General features: G+C 32.3%; 2 protein-coding genes across 2 annotated transcripts in view; one reads left to right on the forward strand and one right to left on the reverse strand.

Moving 5' to 3' along the window:
* The first annotated feature begins 274 nt into the window (after positions 1-274).
* On the forward strand, positions 275-5,823 carry LOC139528278 (heavy metal-binding protein HIP-like). Its single transcript, XM_071324188.1, has 2 exons — positions 275-703; positions 5,391-5,823. Exons 1-2 carry the CDS (start codon positions 388-390, stop codon positions 5,789-5,791), a joined length of 717 nt encoding a protein of 238 aa, XP_071180289.1. The 5' UTR covers positions 275-387; the 3' UTR covers positions 5,792-5,823.
* A 3,298-nt stretch (positions 5,824-9,121) lies between these two features.
* Positions 9,122-21,038, reverse strand: part of LOC139528271 (degenerin-like protein asic-2) — a 39,348-nt gene continuing 27,431 nt past the window's right edge. The window contains exons 6-13 of the mRNA XM_071324175.1: positions 18,427-18,590; positions 17,340-17,429; positions 16,766-16,892; positions 14,783-14,861; positions 13,467-13,524; positions 12,587-12,675; positions 11,572-11,647; positions 9,122-11,051 (exon numbers count right to left, since the gene is read on the reverse strand). Coding sequence (XP_071180276.1) covers positions 10,776-11,051; positions 11,572-11,647; positions 12,587-12,675; positions 13,467-13,524; positions 14,783-14,861; positions 16,766-16,892; positions 17,340-17,429; positions 18,427-18,590 — 959 coding nt within the window. The 3' untranslated portion in view covers positions 9,122-10,775. The remainder of the gene's footprint in view (positions 11,052-11,571; positions 11,648-12,586; positions 12,676-13,466; positions 13,525-14,782; positions 14,862-16,765; positions 16,893-17,339; positions 17,430-18,426; positions 18,591-21,038) is intronic.

Raw genomic sequence — 21,038 nt, forward strand, 5'->3', positions numbered from 1 at the left:
TGGATGTCTTTTCGAATAATTCTCTAGAAAATATTTCAATAGGTTTTAAAATTTATATTTTAATTATACACACTGCAGTTATTAGACTAATACAAAATATATTGTACCCTAACATCCAATCACAGCGCTCCTAATTTGACTTCCTTCACTTGCCGTGGGTACACAAAAGGCCAACCTTATGCTGGGAAAATTTAATACTACCGTTTTCCCTATACACAAAAGCGAATGCGTAAATAATCAAATTCAAGGTCGTTCAAAGCGTTGTTACGATCATCCGGTTTCCGGCTGACGGAAAACCAATGAGGCAATTACGATATCTGTTTCGTTTATATACAAACTTGAGCACCATTTGAAATGATAAAACATTTTTGGAAATAAAAGAGCGTCATGTGTTTTTTAATGGTCACTACCGTTTTTACATGTACATTGTATCTCCTGTTAACCCCAGTACAGGGTAATACATGTACTGGGGATAGTGACTGTGAAGATATCGTTACCATGCCGTTATTAGATAATATGAGAGCGACATTAAAGGCGGACTTAGATGTAAGGAATATGAATGATCATCTGAAGACATATATTGCGTCGGAGATAAAGAAAGGTTTTGAAAATGCAATGAACGATGTTATGAAGCAAATAGTAAACAAAGGAATTGAAGAAATCAATGCTACTATTGCAGCAGCCATTCAAGAAAGTCTGGCAGGTATTTGTTAAATATTTATTAAATTTAGATATTCAAATTGTCACTTACTTCTTTTGGTTTTAGTGCGTGTAAGAAGTAAGTGCTATGTACCAATACATCATTCCATTTTTTTCTGTTGTAGAGCCCATATTGGTTGATGTACAACTCCTCATAATTTTTCATCATTCTATTTTTCTTTTCTTCGTTCTATCATGTTTGAATTTGTACATGTATGTCTTGTAAATTAAAAATTAGTGAATCTGGACAAATGCGTCGTTTTTTTTTACGCAAAACATATCTCTGTGTTCACAGTTTACTTGTTTTGGACCAATGTGTATCAGACTAGACATATACAACTCGTCTAAACATCAACCCAACAATGTTAGATCTGTAAATTTGCTTTCGCAAATTTTTTGTTCTTCCCTCGCTGGGATTCGAACCCATGCTACTGAGATATCGTGACACCAAATCGCCTGCACTATAGCCGTCCCGCTAGACAACACGACCACCTGGGCTTCACAATAATAAAGCTTTCGGTGGTCGTGTGTTACCTTTCGTCGTCAGTTTTAATCTAGCGTCGTACTACAGTACATGATATATAAGGCATGGAGATGTTATTATTACAGATCAGCTCAATTATCTATAGTAAAGGATCCTACAAATTAATGCAAGATACAGTCACAGAAAATAATTATATTTATAAGTACGTCTGAGTCAGTGACAACTCTACAATAGATTTATCCATCGGATCACCAGCAATGGTGGTGATACATGGCTGTGTACATTATGTATATACAACTCGTCTAAACATCAACCAAACAATGTTAGATCTGTAAATTTGCTTTCGCAAATTTTTTGTTCTTCCCTCGCCGGGATTCGAACCCATGCTAATGAGATATTGTGACACCAAATATGCAGTTAAGACAAATCATTTGGTCCCTTTCTCAAATCAAATAAATGTAAATGTTTGTAGTTTTCTTGCGTTACGTTTTGAGATTGTACAGTTTAATTACACCTTTTAAGTTACACCTCTGATAAGTGTGCTTTATCATTCACAAGAAAATATCGACAGCATCTTTTGAATCTCTTTGCATAATGTAAGCAATAATTCATATCTCATAATAATATACTTAAATATTTAACCATAAACTTGATACCAAGAGAATTAATTCAGATGCTTGTACATGTTGCATCTCATAAGACCAAAAATTAAATAAAAATAAAACAGATCAAATATCTAGCGAATTTGTGAGCAAATAATTGTGTTAGAAAGTTTTAGAACTATTCATAGCTTTTGTCTTTTTCGAACCCTTCTAGAGAAAACCCAGTCGAGAAATATCACTTAATAAAGACTTGATAATTTGGCAATATTTGCCAGTTATATTTGTTGACATTTGATTAGGAACTTTCCGTTTTGGATTTTTCTCGGAGTTCAGTATTTTTGTGATTTTACTTTTTACATCCACTTCATTTGAAGTTGTCTCATTGGAAATCATACCAGATCTACGCAATTTCAAATAGTGTACAAATATATGTAATGCGCACACATTGTTTGTCGAAATAAGCCATATCCGTTCGTTTGGAAAGCTAAAAACATACAATTCAATGTACATTTAACTAAGCCAACCAGCGCAGATAACCTGAAATCGTAGATGTTCATCTGTGTTTTCAAGAGTTAGGACTATCACACTGAAACGCAGTTGCATTAAAAAAAATTAACATAAAGTTACACTTAGCCAGGTTCAGACCACCATTTCTCTTGAAATGTCCTGTACCTTTTCATGAATATGGCAGTTGTTATCTAATAGTTCCTTTCTATGCATGTTGCATTGTCGTTTGTTTTTTGTTGCTTTTCAGTGTTTCGGTTGTTAGGATGTTTTTCTCTTATAGTTGATGTGTTTCCCTCGGTTATAGATTGTAACCCGGATTTGTTTTCTCTCAATCAATTTATGACTTTTGCACAGCGGTATACTTCTGCTGCTTTCATTTAGCCAAACCCTTGTACAATATTTGTTTTAAGCAGACATGGGATCAAATATGCTTTTTTTCGTCGGTAGTGGCATTATTTAATTGCTACATTTCGTCTGACAATTCGTGTTTATAAATCATATTATTCTATCATTAAGTTGCACATTCCACCTGGGCAAAGTTTTAATGGTTTGGCTGGCATATTATTTATTTTGTTTATTTTTATTTCTTTTTTTTCAAAACTGTTGGTCATTAGGTTTTAATCCCAATAACTTACATTCTAATATTCGTATAAACCCAAATCTATGGTACATTTTATTAAGGTAACTGTTTGATGTATAAATAAAGGCAACAGTAGTATACCGCTGTTCAAATTCATAAATCGATTGAGAAAAAAAAAAACAATTCGGGTTACAAACTAAAACTGAGGGAAACACATCAAATATCAGAGGAGAACAAAATCACAACAGAAACACAACTCTAAATGCAAAACACACAGATTCTGTATCACAATGAACAAATCAAAAGAACACCGTAATTGGAACTAAAACAAATAACTATGGCATCAATCTCCCTAACTTTATTTTATAGGTCATAAATTACAAATAAACTAGAAATCACTCCTCTTGAAATGTATATTGTTGATATTCTGTTAGCACTAGGAAGGTTTAATTTTATTATTATTTGCAAAATCATTGTTATTCTTTCCAAACAAATCTCGTCTACAGAAATAATCATTGATGTGTTGACAGTTTTAGACGTCAACAAAAAAGCCGACCACTTTTTACCACAACAGTTCTATTTTTTTAGCAAGTCACCTGTTTTTCAAGGATACTTTTATATATTCTGCCTAATTAAACCCTTTTTGTTGTATATGACGCAAAGAAGGACAGAGTTGTGCAAATGACTTGTTGCATAAAAGAACTAAATACCTGGAGTCGGTTTCACCAAAAAAGTACGAATAAGATTGATCGTAACTAATGGGCAATTCAGTTTACTAAAGATCAATCTTAGTCATAAGTGTTTTCGTGAAATCGACTCCAGTTCGATTTGATCGACAGAAAAGCAGGATATGGTTGTTCATATAAAAAAGAAGATGTGATATGATTGCCAATAATACAACCCTCCACAAGAGACCAAATGACACAGAAATTAACAACTATATGTCACCGTTCGGCCTTCAACAATGAGCAAAGCCTATACCGCATAGTCAGCTATAAACGGCCACGACATGACGAATGAAAAAAAAAGAAAAACAAGAAAAACTAACACCCATTTTTATGTAAACAAATAGAACGAAAAATAAATATTTACCACTTTAACAAACGACAACCACTGATGTGCAGGCTCTTGGCCAGGGACATGCACGTATATACAGTATGTGACGGGGTTGAACATGTTAGTGGGACCCCAACCCTCCCTTAAGTTCGGACAGTCGTGTTACAGTACAACATAAGAACTAACTATACAAATAAGTACTATTATAATAACAATTTCTTCTATGTTTAGGTTAACGAAAATGTGGAATGTGCTTTCACTTAAAAAGCGTCGGCACCCCCTATAACAATAAAAAAAAAGTAAGAAAATAATTTGTGTGACTAATATTAAAAAAAGAAGATGTGGTATGATTGCCATTGAGACGATTCTTCACAAGAGACAAAATGAGACAGAAATTAACAACTATTGGTCACCGTACGGCCTTCAACAATGAGCAAAGCCCAAAACACATAGTCAGCTATAATAGGATAAGCAGAAAAGCGCGACTTCAATGAACTCGGGTACGGATTCGATGGAATAGTCTAACAGGTTCTTTTTTAAACCGATGAATCTATATTTAACTTAATTAGCGACGACGGAGCCAGGGTCTATTAGAGGCGAAATGAACGATATTCTGATACGTGCGTACAGGGAACAGATCGGTTTGGTGGTTGCGGAATTATGGTATGAAGCGGAATAACCTACCAGTAACGCACCGAGCTGAAAATCATCTTGGTGATTTGAACGCAACAAGGTATAGGGACAAAATTCTGGCTCCAGTTATTTTTGCGTTTCTTCGCAGACATCGTTTTAACAACGTTTTTCAGCAGGACAACAACCGTTGTCACGTGTCACATTTCGATTAACTTTTTGGAGAAAAAATATATTCGTGTGTTGCCATGGCCAGCAAGGTCTCAAGATTTACCGCCAATCAAACATCTTGGGGACGAACTTGGACCACGTATCAGAAGTAGCCGAAGTCAATCGGAAACGCTCGCCCAGCTCCGAACAGCACTTTTTAGGGAATGGAACAACATCCCTCAAGACTTTATTCGTCGTTTTATTGATTCAATGTTTACTGTTTAATCGAGAAAACTTGTTATTGTTCTCTTAAAATTATGTTAGCTAAGACAATAACAATCAAAACCAAGGAGTAAACAAAGACACAAAAACAAAGGACATTTACATCAACAGTTATAAATAATAATAAGAAACAACACGAACTCTACTTAAAACCGGGAGTGAAATCAGGAAGGGTAAGCATTTCCTGCACGGTATACGGCACCTGTCGTGTTATTTCTTTAACTTTAATATTGTGATAGTTTTTTTGGTATAAATAATATAAATGATTTTGCAAGAATGCAGCGTTTCTTTTTTTGCCTAGTATATATCCTATAAAATGACGAACAATTGCGTGCATTTGTACCAAAAATAATCAACATAATTGTGAATTATAAAAGTGTGGAATAAAATTCTATTTCAGATGATGACAAGGCAGCATTTTTGGCCAGATTGGAAAACAACTTATCTAGTCTATCAAAGCATTCTACCCTGATCTTCCAGACCGTCCTTACTAATATTGGAGATGGATATAACCCCTCAAATGGAATGTTTACAAGTAAACGTAAAGGAGTATACTTCTTTTCTTGGACTACTTTGACCAAGATAGGAAACATGTTTCCAACAGAAATTGTACTGAATGGTAACCAGGTAGGGGTAAAAAACCATGGCTATGGGAATAGGCATTCTGACCATAATCAACCATCTACTCAAAATGCAGTTGTTGCAATGCAAAATGGAGACAGGGTCTGGATTAGGGCCTCAATAAATAATGGATACTGCTTTGCAGATCAGTGGACCAGCTTCTCTGGATTCGAAATATGAATAGTTCAATAAACCCTTATGATTAATATAAATCTTTTATATATTTATTTATTATCCCCGATGAAACGTTTGTGGTCTTTTTAATCATTTTTTATAGACATTTTAGAAATGTGATTGCCGATTGGTCAATTTTGCTAGTCGTTAGTTTATGTGCTGCTAAATCAATTTAAATTATGCAAAAGTTGATCTATATCATATAATTATTTATCATCTATTTTTTTTCACATAATAATAATATTGATAAACAAGCAAACAACACTATAGAGTCTAGTATACCTAATCCCTATTGTACAGTCGTCACGATAATTACTCTGCTGCGGTTAAAAGATGACATCATCAATGTATATATCGTACATTTTCTATGCGGTAATATGTAATTGTAAAGTGAAATCAAAATTGTTTGCCAAAAATCTAATGATACGAAGCACTACTTTCCAAATGTTTTTTTTTAACCGACTGGGACGTCGCCCGAGTTACCAAGGTCCTCTTTTGCTACACGGTACACTGTAGCATTTGATTTATGTGTTCCACGGAATCTGCTCTGGGATACCCCAAATTTGACGTACGTTCAACCATAAGGTTTTTACTACTTTGAAAATTCAGATACTTTTCATAAATTAAACAGATATAGGAAGAGGTGGTATGAGTGCCAATGAAACAACTCTCCATCCAAATAACAATTTATAAAAGTAAACCATTATAGTTCAATGTACGGCCTTCCACACGGAGCCTTGGCTCACACCGAAGAATAAGCTATAAAGGGCCCCAAAATTACTAGTTTAAAACCATTCAAACGGGAAAACCAACGGTCTAATCTATATAAAAAAACGAGAAACGAGAAACACGTATAAATTACATAAACAAACGACAACTACTGTGCATCAGAAAGCCTAGTTGCGTTGATATTTTCGACTGTTTAAATACACGTGCTACAAATAAATCAACAACTATCATTTCTTCTTGTAAGCACAAAAAAAAAAAAACACAGAAGGAGAAAGTGTAAGACATGTAATATGTTAATCACAACTCCTGATTTTACCAGTAATTTAACAGGAAAAATCTTTCGAGCCTCTAGACTGTTCTTAGCAATCCTTTCCAGAAAGATAGAGAACATTTCTTGTTAAGGGAACTAGTCCAGCATACTGTGATGTTAATGGAATGAGTTTATTTAATACTACCCAACAAAACCAACGTAATCAAGGCCAAAAAATTAACATTAAAAAAAGTCTTCCAAGTTTAGATGGCCCTCTGGGAGCTTTGATAACGGTCTTTCACATTTTCATCATTAGCTAGGGTTGTATAAAATTAGAACTATTTTTCACTGCCTGCTAATTTGTTTTAAATGTTTGAGAGATTATGCATTTAACAAAGGATGCATGAATACATTTTTTCCAATTTACAGACTGATTTGTATTATTTATGATGTAGCGCTTTTCCGACTTTTTAAACCAATAAGATGAGGAAAAAAGGAAATTCCTTTCTGTTTACTTTACCAATAGATGAATCTATGCAGTCAAAATCAGCAACGTTCTACATTTGACTGTTCCCACTCGCCTTATAATTACAGCCCTCTGGCCATGTTATTATTAGGGATCTAAACATAATTCAACATGAAAATCTCTGAAAGGTGATTTCTCATGATCCTAAGCTGAGAGAGCCCCATCACATCAATTGGAACCATAACTTCAAAATGATTATGGATTCTATTGAGGACTACGCCAGAGCATGGGCTAAACGAGAATAAGATGAACTGGATACTTTGTCAGAATGGGTCAAAACAATCAGGTCTCTGATAAAACGATCCATTCTCAAGTTGAAAAACCGGTGTCAATACCTTTGGAGTTCATCTGATTCTCTTAATTTTTCTTTATTCTCTTGATTTGTCTTTTTAGTCGATTTATAAAATGTGCCTATTGGTCAACTACTGTTCACTGACTTACAACATATAACTTAGTATTAAAAACAAAAGGGAAATGTTAGTGAGCAAACTATCTTGTTAAACTAAATCAAAAACAAAAAGTAGCGTGTGTGTTGATAAATCTTTGTCTGTTAAAGATTCAATTTACTAGTATTCATTCGTATGTTTTAGTGTCTTATTTATTAGTCTTTGTACTTTATAAGTTTTTTTGTCTATAGTTTTGGTATTTCTTTTACTCTATTGTCATTTCGTCAGTCTGAAAGACTCATCTGTAACGCTCGAATAAAAAAACAGTTAAAAATCCCAAATACAGTACGAAGTTGAAGTGCATACATCTATGGTAATATATTCCTCAGGTAGAAAAGCCAACGTATTTCAAACAATTTATAACCATGACAATATCAATGATAATTCATGTCAACATAGAAGTGCTCACTATTTAAAGTTATTCTGCAGAAACGAAGAGGATCAACGAGAAACGTTTGTATTAAGTATTTGAGTTTCAAACATTTTGAACTAAATCAATAAAGAGACTTTATTAGTCGAAATATGCATCTGGTTTAGTAAAAGTGGAACCGTGACCGTAACTGTTATTTATCTAATAATTCTATTGAAAAATAAAATAAATACTGACAAATAACCAAAGTAAGTTATATCACAAAAGACGTTTATAGATACGTGAATGCGAGATGTTGGAAGATGCACTGGACAGGTTTTCTTCAATGACAAAGTGTTGAAATACGCATGACGATGGCAGTGGTTTGTGCACACGTAAAATGTTCCAAATTAGACTATATGTACGGGGTGTTACATGTGTAATCTATGATGTATGTCTTTGTTTGTACTATCTTTCCGTCTGACTGATGAAATTACTTCAATCAATCATCTATTCGAGCCACTAGGATTTACAGATACATTAGTGATTGAATTGATTGTTAATGGGACGACTAAATAATGTTTGATGGTACTTTTAGAAAATTGCCGATTTAAAAGGCTTAAGCATATAAATAAACATCAATAAAAACGATAATGATGTGTCAACATTGGTTCCTTGTCATCAAACGTCAACTTAGTGTACTGTTTTGACAAATTGATAATATTTGTTCATTTTTCAATTTAGAAATTACCAATTCTTGTTTGTTTGAGATTTTATCAAGTTAGAAAAATCTTGACGACAATGCATTTACAGTCAGAAGTTATGTTATATGAATAAAGCTAGCAAATAGTTTAATTGCAAACAGACAATTAAGCAGGATACAGGTTGGTACTTAGCATTGTGCAATTACGCAAATATTTATTTCGTGTTTGCATTTAATTAAAGGTATTCCTGAAACAATGTTCGAGTCCAATTAAGTCTGTAACATAGTTTTATAACAAACATTGCGGTTCAATAAAAAAGTACAGACACACAGTTTATTGTATATGATATGTTTTTTTCTGACCTAGCTAGTCTTACAGCGTTCAGTGTACGATGTTTACATACTTGTTAGCCTTTTACCCTGCCCAAACCTAGGTTAGTAGAAAAGCACTTAAACGTAAGGACAAACAATAAAAATCAGTTCGGAAGGACTGTATTTGTCTAATTGATATAAAGCACAAAAAAGATGACAACCGACACTAATGCACTGGTCTTAGAGTATTCAAATAAATATAAATATCCAGTTATACTACATTTTTAATTTACCATGTGTTTTTCAAAGCAGACTAAGTATCTCCAGCTTAATGTAAATGCAAATGTTATACAGTCTTGAAATTGTATAGTATCGAACGATGGGTCGTCACACAAGTGTATATTTTGTTTTCATATTGAGCCAATATTACACATATATGAGTTCAAATGTCCCCTAGAGACCCTATTTTTCAACAGATTTACTAAATATATTTTGTATATGACACCAGTTTAAGTATAACAATTGCTTTGGCTGAACACTTATGCTTCAAATAGTTAGTGATTTTTTTTTATAAATATCAATCAAATGCAAAATCGAACCTTTTCTTCCCTCGCGTACCAATGAAAGCATTTCAAACATGTTCACACATATATCAAATTCATGTAGATGGTAAATATGCTTTCGAGAAATGGTGGAGACATGTTTCGAGGTCAACTCGATAGTTAATTAGATGGCGTCTAGACTAAAATACTACACGAATTGATGATATAAATTATTCAGCTCATGCCTAGTAAATTGTTTAATTTATATTTTTTATAATTTGGATGTACGTTTTAGTATTTGATAAATTAATGTGAGAACTTGAGTCTAACCAAAGATCATTGACAACCACTGCCCCTTTAAAGAAATACTTTAAAACAAACTGTTAATACAGACATATGTCTTACCTTTAATCATTTGTAATAGTATTTGACAAATGTTGAAATTTTATTGGCAATAATCAAACATGTAAAATATGCCAAACATGCAAGGTCAATGAGCCATGAATGGAGGTACATGCGTAAAATTTGATGAAATGTCATTGCTTTTACAACTGCATAGCAAATACAATTGATGTATCATGACAGGCTCCCTTTAAGGCAATATAAATACACACTAACACATGCAAACTAAAGTCAATAGACCAGGACTTAAAAGTTTGTGCCAAACATTAGCTCTGGAAATGACACTTGCAACAGCTAATACATCTGCGTTCCAAATATCATTGACTTAACATGACTGGTTCGACACAAACTTGAACATGTAATATATGCACTATCCAAAGTCACTAGACCATGACTGAGGGAGCATGGATAAACTGTTAATTTGAATTAATCTGGTATTTATATCAATTCTGTAATTCACCAGAAACATCAATATATTTGAACGGACTGGTCTATATTATTTCAAGAAAAGTTCAGCGTAAATGTTTTAAACATTATAATGAATAATAAAGTATGATGATGAAACAATGAAAAACAATATGAAATTAACTATGTGTGCAACATATGTTTCTGTTGGAAGTCAAAGGTTTGTATAACTCAAAGCAATAAAAGCATTTTTACTACACATAATTTACAGGTTTTGTTTATATACAATTTCCAACACCAAATATTTATATCTTAGATGGTATTTGTCACACATGACTTTTCCAGTCACTGTAAGGATTGCCATTTCCATTAAAATATTGTTTCGGCAGTTCCTGCTGTCTTGTGTCCTTTCTTACTGATGGGTTAGATTTCCCCTTATATCTATCAGATTGTTTCTTCTTGGGTACAGGTGGTGTTCTGCATTTATGAACACCAAAAGCACAACATTCCAACATTAATTGGAAAAGTTCAAACATACTAATTATAGATAACCCAATCCATAAACCAATAGCACCACCGACATCTGAAGCAAACTGTTGTACCTAGAAATGAATTATAAAATAAATGTTGTTGTATTTAACAGGGATAGGGCACATGAATAGCAAGATTCTGACTTCATAAAGTCCATTGAATCAATAGTAACTTATTAAGATTTAATTTTTGCATATTAGTGAAAGAAAGAAAATCTTCATTAAAAACTAAATTATAATTTATAAAAACAAGAATGTGTCCCCAGTACACGGATGCCCCATCCGCACTATCATTTTCTATGTTCAGTGGACCGTGAAAATGGGGTTAAATCTCTAATTTGGAATTAAAATTAGAAAGATCATATCATACAGAACATATATACTAAGTTTCAAGTTGATTGGACTTCAACTTCATCAAAAACTACCTCGACCAAAAACTTTAACCTGACATGGGAGAGACGGACGAACGGACGAACGGACGAACGAACGAACAGACGGACGGACGGACGGACGGACGCACAGACCAGAAAACATAATGCCCATAAATGGGGCATAAAAATATATTAACAATGAGTAAGTATAGACAAATTACCTCTATTTCTGGTGTCTCTTCAATTAATTCATAATTCAAATCTTCAAAATATATTTTTATCTTGACAAAGTTATGCCTAAAATAAAAATGATTACATGTTAAGATTTTTAAGTGTGTTGGAGCGCACGTGTAATACATAAAAGTGGTAATCGACATCATTAGAATTATCAATCAATTCACAGACACACATAAGTAAACAACTTTAATAGCAACCGAATTACGAATAGGTTAGTTGACGGGTGAAGCATTTTCTGCTGTACCCTACGATTTCGATTTCAAATTCAAACATTGATAATCAATTTGGTCATAGATTATAATCCTAGACAAAGCAGACAAAAATGAGATTGAAATTGCGTGAGTCCCAAAAGAAGTTAGACTAGACATGGGGACAACATAACAAGGAAAACATCGATCTCCTACTATAACTGCATAATAAGTCTGATGGTTCATAAAAATTATATCCATTGGCGCATGTTTTAAGAACTGAAACATTGCAAAATTGGTAAGGTAAAATGTCGGTTGTTTCTAATGACTAGCTGTTATTTCAAATTAATAGTAGGAGATCAAGGATATGATTGATACTTTTCAGAGAAGTATATATCGAATCGCATGTAACACTTGATCAAAGACACACTGGACTGGGCTTATAATTTCGCCAGACGCGCATTTCGTCTAGATTATACTTATAAGTCACCTATTTCGAAATGTTCTCATCTTTGAGCTTAATTAGCAATTGTTTTTGACATTTGATGCTATTTATGACGTAAAGCCACTTGAAAAAAGTGAAAACCAGATAAGTAAAAAGACATTACAAATTACAGAAGGTGAACTCTACTTAAATATGAGTGATACAAGATATTCCAACATCAGGAATTAATGAAAACAAGACGAATCATCGAAATGACTCAGCAGAAATTGAATTTTACTATATTGTTACATTGCTACATGAAATTGTTTTCAGCATTGGATAAATTGATAATGTATATAATTAGAGAAGAGAAATATTAGTTCTTACCCTAAAGCACGATAATCGTTTGCTTTACTTGTCATTTGATCGCAAGCCTGTTTCGGGAGTTTTTCACATACGCCTTCCATTAAAACATTCTGTAATATAAATCATGTTTAGGATAAAGGCAGATAATGCAGTATGGGAGTTTAAAAAAATAATTATTTGTTTATACTTTGAAAAAATGTATATCAAATACGAAGATGTGGTATGACTGCGAATGGCACAACTATCCAACAAAGTCCTAACGAATTATACCTACCAATATTTACTCCTACTCCTGAATAATTCGTTTAAAGAAGCAAATAATCATATTCATAATTAACCAGGTTACCGATTTCGAGTCCATAAACTACCACGACAGCACTGATCCGATTCAACATGTCATTTGTGAAATAATATTTCAAAAAATATCATTACCATACATTTTTAACATAAGAAAGGTGAGTAAGAATTTTTCATGATTCAAGGTCATCGGGTACGAACGCCAAAAAAGTAGTCAGAGATGAATTGATGCGTAGAAACGTAAGGAACGATATGACAAAAAGTTATAGATCATAGTTTTATCATGTATGTTATTAATAGAGCTCAAATTACAAATAAAAAGTCAAGGATTTAATAATAAAATGAGTGTTTTACATCCGAAATTTGATTTTTTATCAAGAAAGTAAAAGAGAATCGTGAAGTTGTATTAAGGTGTTTTGTATTGTTTTATTTTTTGTTATTAATATGAATTAAATGCACTCTGAATTTCTATCTCAATTCATTATTTTCAAACGTATCATTCCTGTCGTCTTCCTCTCCTACAGTCTACATCGCTTAATTAATTCCATGTATATCACTGTGACAAACGGCTGACCATTTATGAACACAAACTATGTTTACTTACAGCATATTCGTCAGTAGGCCAGTTCCTTGCACTGAAAGATTTCCCAAACTGAGTTTCTCTACAATATTTAAATAATTGTATTATATTCAGTTTCTGGTCAGGTAAAAGCACTAAATTCAATATAAACTGAGTACCCTGAAAACTGTTTATCAACACTGTATTCTGTGCATTTACAAATTATTTTTCGTCAAAATGCCGCTGAGAAGATGTCGTGAAATTCTTTGATATTAAGAGACCGTAATCATAAAATTTAGACGTAAGACCAAGAAAAAATGATTCGCGTGAGTTGACGACACAAACACCAACTGGTAAAGTTCTGATTTTTGTTGTTTTTCCTGATAACTACTTGAGGATTTTTTTTTGTAATAGCCCTTTCATGTTACCGTTGTGAGACATGCGTGATATATCAATTCAGATAATTACTTAGTTCCTATCAATTTGACAAAAATGATAAGATGAGATTTTTTTTAATGAGAACTTTAGTAATCCTGCCAATGCGGTATGAGAATGAACCTCAAGGTCTAGGGATATGCAAACAATAGGATTGACTAAGTAAGGGAAAAACAATTTTAAAGGTTCTTTTTGCATTTGTAGTATTGATTCAAGATTTATCGCCATAAATAACGCATTGAGCCAAAAGTTGATGAGTATTGACCACTAAGTTATTGACAAAAAGATTAAAAACAGTTAAAGTTTAATTACGATGTTCCTATTATCATTGGATGCAATTCTGGGTGTTATCTTTATGAAAATTTCTAAAAACTAATTTAAAAGTTGAAAGTTTACGTGATTCAATGAAAAAACCGTTTCTAATTAAAAAGCTCATTCAAGACCATCAACGGGTAACTTCCATACTATGTAGATATTTATATCAATTATTCAGGTCGTGATTATTCTATGACGAATTGCAACAAATTAAAGTACGAACACACTATTTTATATAGGATATAAAAGTTAAAAAAAGACGTCAGAATGAAGGAAGACATGCCGGCCTTATTCATAACTGCACGAATTCGATTATATTCTGAAGTTCATCTTTTTTTAGCAGAGCTGGCACAGTGGTTCTTACTTGGTTTACCATAATATGATATATATATATATATATATATATATATATATATATATATATATATACATGTTTAAAAAATTCAATAAAAGATAGAAAAACAAACGTAATGTTATTGGGAGAATTCTATGACATATGATATATGAGTTCCGATCCGACACTCTTACTGTTTGATATTTTCTTTGAATAAAGATTGTTGGTTAAGTCCACTACGGCTAAATTGTATGCTTCAAAAATGTAGACAACTTACTGACAAGGCTTTACACATTCAGGACATTCAAGCGTTCTCCCTTGCAAGTCTGCTTCGAGCTGAGCCAAACACACCCGTTCTACCAAAATAAAAATAACAAATGTAGTCTTATTTATAAGTCCAAACATTTGATTAGCAATAGTAACACAAAAATAAAATTTATATAAAAATAAATGACATGAGGTATTTCCTATGTCTATTAGGCAAAGATTCACCAAAAGACATAGTGAAGAAAAGATGTAAACTCATTTACTTTGTGTATGTATATCATACAAAATATCATACTATTTAAATGTTTATATGCAAATATATATCATAAAATAATAAGAACAGATAAACAATGCGTTTATTTCACGAGCATGTTTACTAGTAAATACATTTTGACCTGGAATGGTCGTTTTGACCTGGAATGGTCGTTTTGACCTAACAAATGAAATATTAAGTTATTGTAAGTCTACCATTCATGTTTAAGACTTATCCATGCTGTTCAAACAACTTGCTATAAGTCAATAATAAAATATTCAGTCTATGTTCAGTAGTTGCTAAATTGTCTGAAAAGGTATCGAACATAACTGAATTGTCTAAACAGTAATGCATTTATCGCAAAGGAAGATATGAATATTGATTGAAAGACTGAACCTGACTGAATAGATAACTGTAAGAGTTTTCAGCTGGTTTTAAGACAAAAATTACCGTTTGAGACTAAAATGCATTTACTAGTGGTTTGAATAGGGTAAACCAGAGTGGACATACTGCACTGTCGCTAGCAATTATCTAACTGATTATGACTCAACATCAGTATTTTGATTATCAACATCAAAGTCGTACTGCATTGAATAATGTCGAATACGTGGTAATAATTCTAAAGAATAAATATCAATGATCTGTTATACACAATAACGGAGGAATCGTAAAACTGGGAAAGTAAAATAAAGATTCAAATACGTTAGGCAACACTTCGATGTTGACATGAATATCAATAATGTGGTCATTTTTATAAATTTCCTGTTTACCAAACATTGAATTTTTAGAAAAACTAAGGATTTTCTTATCCCAGGCAAAGATTACCTTAGCCGTATTTGGCACAACTTTTTGGAATTTTGTATCCTTTATGCTCTTTAACTTTGTACTTGTTTGGCTTTATAAATATTTTGATATGAACGTCAGTGATGAGTCTTGTGTAGACGAAACGCGAGTCTGGCGTACTAAATTATAATCCTGGTACCTTTGATAACTATTTACTGCGAATGTAAAATAAAGATTCAAAGACGTTTACTTATCTCTATAACACGAAAAAAAAATCATTTTGACAACATTTTTTAGCATTTATTTAGACTGCTTTTCATAAAATTCCCTAACATGTTATGTTCAGGGCCAATAAACTTCAAAGATACCATTTCAACACATTTCAATATTGTGGACATTGTAGATACTTATTTTTAAGCCTTGTCCATTACTATTTATAACGTTGAAACTACTATTAAATAACTAATTTCTAACATGAAGCCCCTCAATTTAAAAATGCAGTGTTCGTAAATTATTGTGGTGTAGAAGCGAGTAATAAGAAAATGTCTGCAAGTTCAACACTTTTACAACCCTATTAAACTACTAAAGGAAACATTCAGTACTTATTATTACATTTATTTGGTAGGATAATGAAAACACGATTTATATCAAGCTTTTCTTTAATTTACCTGTGCGCTTTATTGTGGAAGTTCGTGTCGTCATGAATGTTATATTTGATTTTGGAATGAAAGCTAATTTCAGAATGCCGCGAGATTGAAAACGGACGAATGTTTTACACAGACATGCCGGATTTGTTTTTTCTTCAATCGATTTATGAATTTCGAACAGCGGTATACTACTGTTGCGTTTATTTATGTTGCCTCCAGACATTATTTTTCTAGTTTCATACATATCCAAAATTTCGGAATTTGTACATTGATATTAATTTCTTGTTTTCAACTCCACAAAATGATTTACCTGTTTCACTCAAGCATGGTACCACAGAAAACGTGTAATTTAAAGTGAAGAATAGGTCCGATTCTGCATTATCAAAACAACCACAGGAATCCACAACCAATTGTTGTTTACAAAAGTTCTGGCAAAGCTGTAACATACATGTAATTGGATGTCATTTTTAAAACATATAGAACGAAACGTACATTATTTACGGTATGTTGATGATATTGTATTTTAGCAATGATCGTTTTAAACGTATTTTTAATCATTGCACTTCTAAGTAGTTTACTTATGGCAAGATATTCCCGTCAAGAGTTTAACCCATATTTCGAAAATTTTACACACTTAGATTAAAAACCTAAAAACACTCACTGAGAATTAAAAATGACACACTGATAGTTCTTAGTAAAAAAAATATTAAATGTCGAAAAGAATTGACTGTCAGAAGGGATTGAAAACTATATGACACTTTGACAACTTATAGGTGCTTCTATGGGTGTTTTTCGTATAAAAGTAGAATATAGAATTATTGGAGCAAATTGTATCACTGATCTGACAAAATAAATGTTTATTTGAAGTACCTTAACTATCTTACCGTTCTTGTGTATTTAGCACCATAATTGCTTTGATATGCAGTCACATCTTGACATTCTCCGTATGGTGACCCTTTACGTATCAATTCTACCTTAAATTGAACAGAAAACAAATAATATTAAAACAACAAAAGTGAACCAGCAATATTCCTACCCTTTACAGCATTTCTGACAGTTTAATTTGGAACTAGGAGTTTCTTGTAGCTATGGTGCTATTAAATAAAATATTGAATATGAATCTGCTCTTTATTTCAAGTTGATTGAATAGATATTTTGAAATGTATTAAAACAATCACACTTTATTGTTAAGGAAACAGTACGCTTCTCAATGATCAAAATTAGTGTTTGTCAAATTGCTATATATTCAATGAAATATTTCTGATAGGGTGTGTGGTTCAAATATTTTGAAATCCTTATATTTTTATCAAAGGGTGAAAGTTGATATCTTGTAAAAAATTTATGAAAATTAAACAAGCCAAATTAATTTTAGTCATGGTGTTTGGTACCACGTTTATCTTTTCAATTTAAGATGACTTTAAAAGAGGGACGAAAGATACCAGAGGGACAATCAAACTCATTAATCGAAATAAACTGAAAACGCCTGGCTAAAAATGAAAGAAGACAAACAAGCAAAAAATAGAACACATGACACAACATGGAACACTAAAGACTTAGCAACACGATCCCCACCAAAAACTAGGGGTGATCTCAGGTGCTCCGGAAGGATAAGCAGATCCGGCTCCACATGTGGCACCCGTCGTGTTGCTTATGTTATAACAAATCCAGTAAATAGTCTAATTCGGTAGGTCACATTTATTTAGCCTGTAAGAGTTTCAGAGATTTCCAATACGGCAAAAAAAAAATCGAAATTCGTATGAAAGAAAAATTACAGCTGTTGCACATATGAACACGTCAATCATTGTTCACAATAAAGTCGTGTAACATTCTGAATTATAAAATAATCTTTGTAGATTGTCTCAATCATTTTCTCCTGGTAATTGTTTGAAACAAGTTGAATGGATAAAAATATTACTGCTATATCAAAAGTAGTAATCCTGACGAAATAATATAGTCACATGATATTCATACTTGTTTTAATGCAACGTGAGTTTCAAATCCGGACGCCACGTATTCTCCCTCATCTGAAGGGAATGGATAAGTATATAGATCGTGAATCTGTATCCGAGCACCATATCCTTGTGTAATACCAGTCAGATATTCCTCTGTTTCTGTGTACAATGTAAGTTCTAAACCTTAAAAAAAAACAACACATTTTGCAAACACTTCTCTTAGTTTGAATATACCAAAATTTGATCAGAAACAGTATTGTTGAAAGGAAACAATTATATCGAACTTGAACTGATATTTGACCTTGCTAAGATTTATCCTAACGAACGAATAGTTATCTAAGAACTCATTAAATAGAAAGGATTCAATCTCATTCTTTTTACATGTAAAGTCTGTTGATTTACCGCGAAACCTCTCAGATATTCAATGATTTATCGAAAGCAATGCTGCGTGATAAATATATGCTGTATACTGTTATTAAAAGATTAACAATAAAGATAAAAAAAAATACAAAAAACAAAAACGTATTATCGCAAGCTGTGTAAGTTAATGGCATAAACTAAGCCGCAGATTATAAGTGAAACAGTCCTTCATTTTAAAATGTTGTTTCAGTTTTGGAATAGTTCGAAATATCGGTATTCTGCATGCTATGATTTCAGAGAACAATGCTTGTCTTCGCTATGATATTGTTGGCTCTGCATCTCATTAAATACTTCTTTATCAGTTTATTATTAACTGCTTCAGTCTATGGAAGAATCGAATCGATAAAAACGTTTCTTATATCAAACAGCTATATTGTCTAATATGAATTGTAAATATGCAGACATTCCATGCGGGAAATGTTTTTTTCGGCAACGAAAAAATAAGAAAAATATAAATTCCACAACTGCAACAAGTGTATTACGATATTTTTCCACTCGAGACATTTAAATTTTAATATTTAAAGCGCGAGGCTTGCCGAGCTTTTTAAAAATTAAAATTTAACTGTTGAGAGTGGAGAAATATCGTAATACACGAGGTACAGTGGTGGAATCTGTTTCTCTAATGATTGTTATCCTTCCTTTTCAAAGATTTGAGGAAAGTTGTCTACTTTTGATGTGACGTCATCAGACATGGTCGCCTTTTTTCATGACGTCACAATTTCACAAAAAATTAGAGAATGCGAAGTTAAAAACTTATTGTTCAAATGTAAATAACAATTAAGTCTAAATATACATTCAGAAGTTAGTTAAAAGCAAACGTTTATGTCCGTGTAAAATGTGAAGTGCTGTGTTTTTATTATGTATATAAATAAATAAATGCTTTAAATTCTAAAATCAATGCAATCCTTTTAAAATATGATAGTAGTGTTTTTGTTGTATCAATAATAGTGATTATTAGTATTAATATTAGACTGCTATACCAATATTTTGACAATTTTACCTATTATGTCTGTTTTGTTCGCGCATCGTTGTAAAATTTAGATATAATGGAATTTGATGCGACTGTCATACAAATGAAAGATTTAGCGCTTTAAATCCAGGTTCAATCCACCATTATCTACATCTTAAAATGCCTGTACCAGGTCAGGAATATGACCGTTGTTGTCCATTCATGTGGTGTGTTTTATCATTTGATTTTGTCATTTGATTAGGAACTTTCCGTTTTGAATTTTTATTTGGGGTTCAGTATTTTTGTGATTTTACATTTTAGAAGTATTGTATGTTAATATGCAGTTTTAAGGCCATTCCTAAAATTCAAATTGTTTTTGGTAAAATTAAGATTGGAAATGGGGAATGTGTCAAAGAGACAACAACCCGACCATTTTTATATCATTCTATTCTACTATTTTAGTAATAGAGCAGTGCAAGTGCATGGTGGATACCTTTTCTGTAATAATTCGATTTATCTAATCGATTGGGTTTTAGTCGGCATTTATATTTTCTCGCAAAACGTTCTTGAGATATTCCTCCGCGTGTGTCAACATAATTTTCCTGTACGTGTACATATATAAATGATCTTTTTAGAACACAATTAAATGATATGTAAACGTTTTGACGTTAGATATATATATATATATATATATATATATATATAAACGTTTACATATCATTTAATTGTGTTCTAAAAAAAATTATTTTATAATTATTCATTAAAGAAATGGATTTATAACAAGCGATAAGTATTGTTATTTTGCACTCAAAAATGTCCGCGTATTTCCACGATCGGCTACCAGTCAAAAACGAAAGATAAATCTCTGTGGCAAAATAAATCGGAATGCCCTCATGGTCATGATGTAAAAGAGCGTCCACGCGTCGAGCTGATTATGTGCATAGAGATATCAAATTTCGAATGGGAAAATTCTTTGATATCCAACAAGAAGTGTTTTCCTTCTCAATATGTTTTTCTCTGTTAATAATAAATCCATCTTCTGTTTGACAAGATTTTTCATTCGTAGTATCTGACGTTGTTTAATTTAGTGTCTGAGGCTGCTCAATTGGTATATTCAAAGTTTGGGACATCAGAATTTGTACATTTTTCTTTGTTTGGAATTTTTATTTTACCATTTAAATATTCCTTATCAAGTGTTATGGGGAACCTTATTGGATTGGATTGTTTGAATGAATTTTTTCCCCCTTTTAAGTAATGACATT

This window comes from Mytilus edulis, chromosome 1 (genome assembly GCF_963676685.1).
Source record: "Mytilus edulis chromosome 1, xbMytEdul2.2, whole genome shotgun sequence".
Classification (NCBI taxonomy): Eukaryota; Metazoa; Mollusca; class Bivalvia; order Mytilida; family Mytilidae; genus Mytilus; species Mytilus edulis.

Excerpts from the sequence above, each read along its gene's own strand:
- LOC139528278 (XM_071324188.1), top strand. The coding sequence starts at position 388 with ATGTGTTTTTTAATGGTCACTACCGTTTTTACATGTACATTGTATCTC. Across the intron at positions 704-5,390 it reads CATTCAAGAAAGTCTGGCAG|ATGATGACAAGGCAGCATTT; the intron begins GTATTTGTTAAA and ends ATTCTATTTCAG.